This window comes from Apis dorsata, unplaced genomic scaffold (genome assembly GCF_000469605.1).
Source record: "Apis dorsata unplaced genomic scaffold, Apis dorsata 1.3 scaffold_683, whole genome shotgun sequence".
In the NCBI taxonomy this organism is placed as follows: domain Eukaryota; kingdom Metazoa; phylum Arthropoda; class Insecta; order Hymenoptera; family Apidae; genus Apis; species Apis dorsata.
In genome coordinates this window covers 2,479,264-2,481,898 of record NW_006263864.1, presented here as the reverse complement: position 1 = coordinate 2,481,898, position 2,635 = coordinate 2,479,264, and the positions used below count along the sequence as shown (strand labels likewise).

At 45.0% G+C, this 2,635-nt stretch overlaps 1 protein-coding gene across 1 annotated transcript in view; it reads left to right on the top strand.

Annotated features, from left to right (window-relative positions):
• LOC102675478 (Down syndrome cell adhesion molecule-like protein Dscam2) overlaps nt 1-2,635 on the top strand; it is a 105,893-nt gene that overhangs the window by 5,791 nt on the left and 97,467 nt on the right. Inside the window, exon 3 of the mRNA XM_031513633.1 lies at nt 1,109-1,203. Within this exon, the coding sequence (XP_031369493.1) occupies nt 1,146-1,203 (58 nt within the window). The 5' untranslated portion in view covers nt 1,109-1,145. The remainder of the gene's footprint in view (nt 1-1,108; nt 1,204-2,635) is intronic.

The following is a 2,635-nucleotide window of genomic DNA, read 5'->3' as shown; positions in this document are numbered from 1 at the left end:
GAGAGAAAAAAAAAAAAAAGAAGAAAAAAAATGTTCGATATTGAAACGGATGGTGGAGAAAGGAAGCGTTGGAGTGTAATGCCAACGACTAAAACTCGTAAATAGAATACAACGCCTTGCCCGGGTATTGTATTTATATTCTCTTTTCGCGACGATTCCTTTTTCCCCGCTCGTCCCCCTCCCAAACAAAATTTATATCCTTGCCCGCTTTCAAACGAAACATCGCGGATCAAAGCGGATCCTATTCGCGGCTGTCGATCGCGGTACGTTCGCGAAAAAAAAAAAAAATAGAAAGAAAGAAAGAAAGAAAAAAAGAAACACGAATCGAGCGGAATACGTTTCGTTTGTGTGTCGATACGCGACACCGATACGAAGATCGGTTTCAATGATATCTTTCCCCCGCTTTCTTTTAAACTCGCGACGTTACAAGAAAACCTGTCGGGGAGGGGTGGACGGTTGTATACAATAGAACGTTGGAGAGAATAGAGGCGGCGAAAAAATACGGAACAAAAAAAATACGGAAGAAAGATAAAAGAAAAGGGGGAAGAATAAGAGTATTGACGTGTGTATAGAAAAAGAAAAAAACACGATCGTAGCGGGTGGCAGGTACGCATCGCGTGTTTTTATGATTATGTACGTCGCATGACGTCGTCGCGCACCGTCTGGGAGGACTTTCATTGAGCGGACAAACCCCTAGGCACGGATTCGAGAGGAAAAAAAATTGTCGATACAGGGTGGTAGGTAGGTAGATAGGTAGATAGGTAGGTAGATAGGTAGATAGGGGTTTGGGCACGAAGCGAAGGGGGGATAGGGGGTGAGAGTGTAGAACGGGCAGTCTGCCAGAAAGGACGGGGCGAAAGGTGGAGGGATGAGGTCCGATCGTGGGGTATGCAATGAAACAGAGAGAGGAAGGAGGGAGGGAGAGAGGGAACGGAAGAGGAGAGAGAGAGAGAGAGAGACAAAGCAGAGGAGGAAAGGGGGAGGGAGGGGGAGAATCGAAGGGAGAAAGACGGGCTAGTAGTAATAGTAGTAGTAGTAGTGGAGAGTTGGCTGGGATACGCGGATTGGGATGGATGGGTTGATTGATTGGGCACGCTTGTATTGTTTCAGGAGGAAGCTGAATCGACGTAACGGTCTACGCCAGGATGGCCAGTTGGCCGCTGAGAATCGTACTTCTGTCCAGCACCCTCATCCTTGTCCGCGGTAAGTAAGAACACAAATCCTGCCGGTTCGTTGGTGCCGTTCGTTGGAAAATCATGGCCGCCCGACCGTTTCGTTTCGTCGTGTTTCGACCGTCGGCCATTTCATCGGTTGGGCAATCACCGTGGGGGATATGCCTGTTTCACGGAGGAGGGCGAGGGAAAGGGAAGTGCGTTTAGCCGAGTAAATATTTGCGTCGCTGAGCAACGCGAAGCGAGAAAATGAGGGACCGCCACCCACCGACGAAAAGTATTTGACCAATAAAGTGACTTCCTCCAGGGAGAAATGATTTCCTCGGTTTGCTCTTTTTTTAAGGGACGAATTTGATTTCCGCCTGGGAGTATAAATGCCATAAAATCCCTTCTCTTTTACCTTCGGTAATACGTGTATACGTGCGTATATACGTGTGTAATATACGTAGAGGCGTTACGGAGTAAATGTTTCTCTCTCGTTTCGTTATTCTCTTTTATTTTTCTTTTTTCTTTTCTCTCTCTCTTCTTTTTTTCTTGAGAAAGGTGGTAAAAAGTGTATGCGATATTGAAAACTTTTAATATCGCATAGTTACTCGGCGAGTCGGTTTACAGGGACGGTATTTGCCTCGTTTTCAAACTCTCTCTCTCTCTCTCTCTTTCTCTTTTCTCGACGAGCAGGGACGAGCCCAAGTGTCCGGTGATTGATTTTCTGCCACTCGACGATCCGTTCATCCGTTGCTCAATCACGTGACGAAAACACTACGGGTGTCCATTTAAATTATGAACGTCGGTTTTATTTGTTTCGAAATCCATTATCTTACTCAACTTCTCGTGTAATTTGTAAGCCAATACAGGAGAAGAGTAACTTCGTACTCGGATATCCGTTTTCCTTCCAACTTCCATCATTAATAACTTTCTCTTCCCTCGAAATGACGGAGGCGGTCGTTCGAGTCCTACGGTAATCGATTAATAACTCTTTGGGGAGGGAGGGAAAAAAAGAAAAAAGAATTTCGAGGTAGCAATAATAATCAGATTTAAACGGATGCGTCTCTAGCAAATAAAAGTTCGTTACGACAAGTTGGAATCGTTACGTTATTTAAACGCTGTCGTATCGACAATGGAGGTGGAAACTTTTGTGCTCGAATTCTCAAAAGTAATTTCGTTTCGCGGCGATCGAACCACGCTGTGATGTCTTTTCCATTCGCTGCACCGCCGGCCAACTTTTTATTTATCGCAATTCTATAAACGTCCCCGGGGATATTAAATCGCCGATAAATTCATTGTATTTCGTCCGATCTCAATCTCTCGAACTCTGCTAGAACAACGCAACAAGATATTCAATTCGTTCTGCGAACGATATTTGTTGCCGATTGAATCTTCACTTTCCACCTTTTCTTATCTTTTTCTTACCGTTTTACACCCCGTTTTCGTTTTAATCCCCTCTTTCCCCTCTTTCGCCTTTC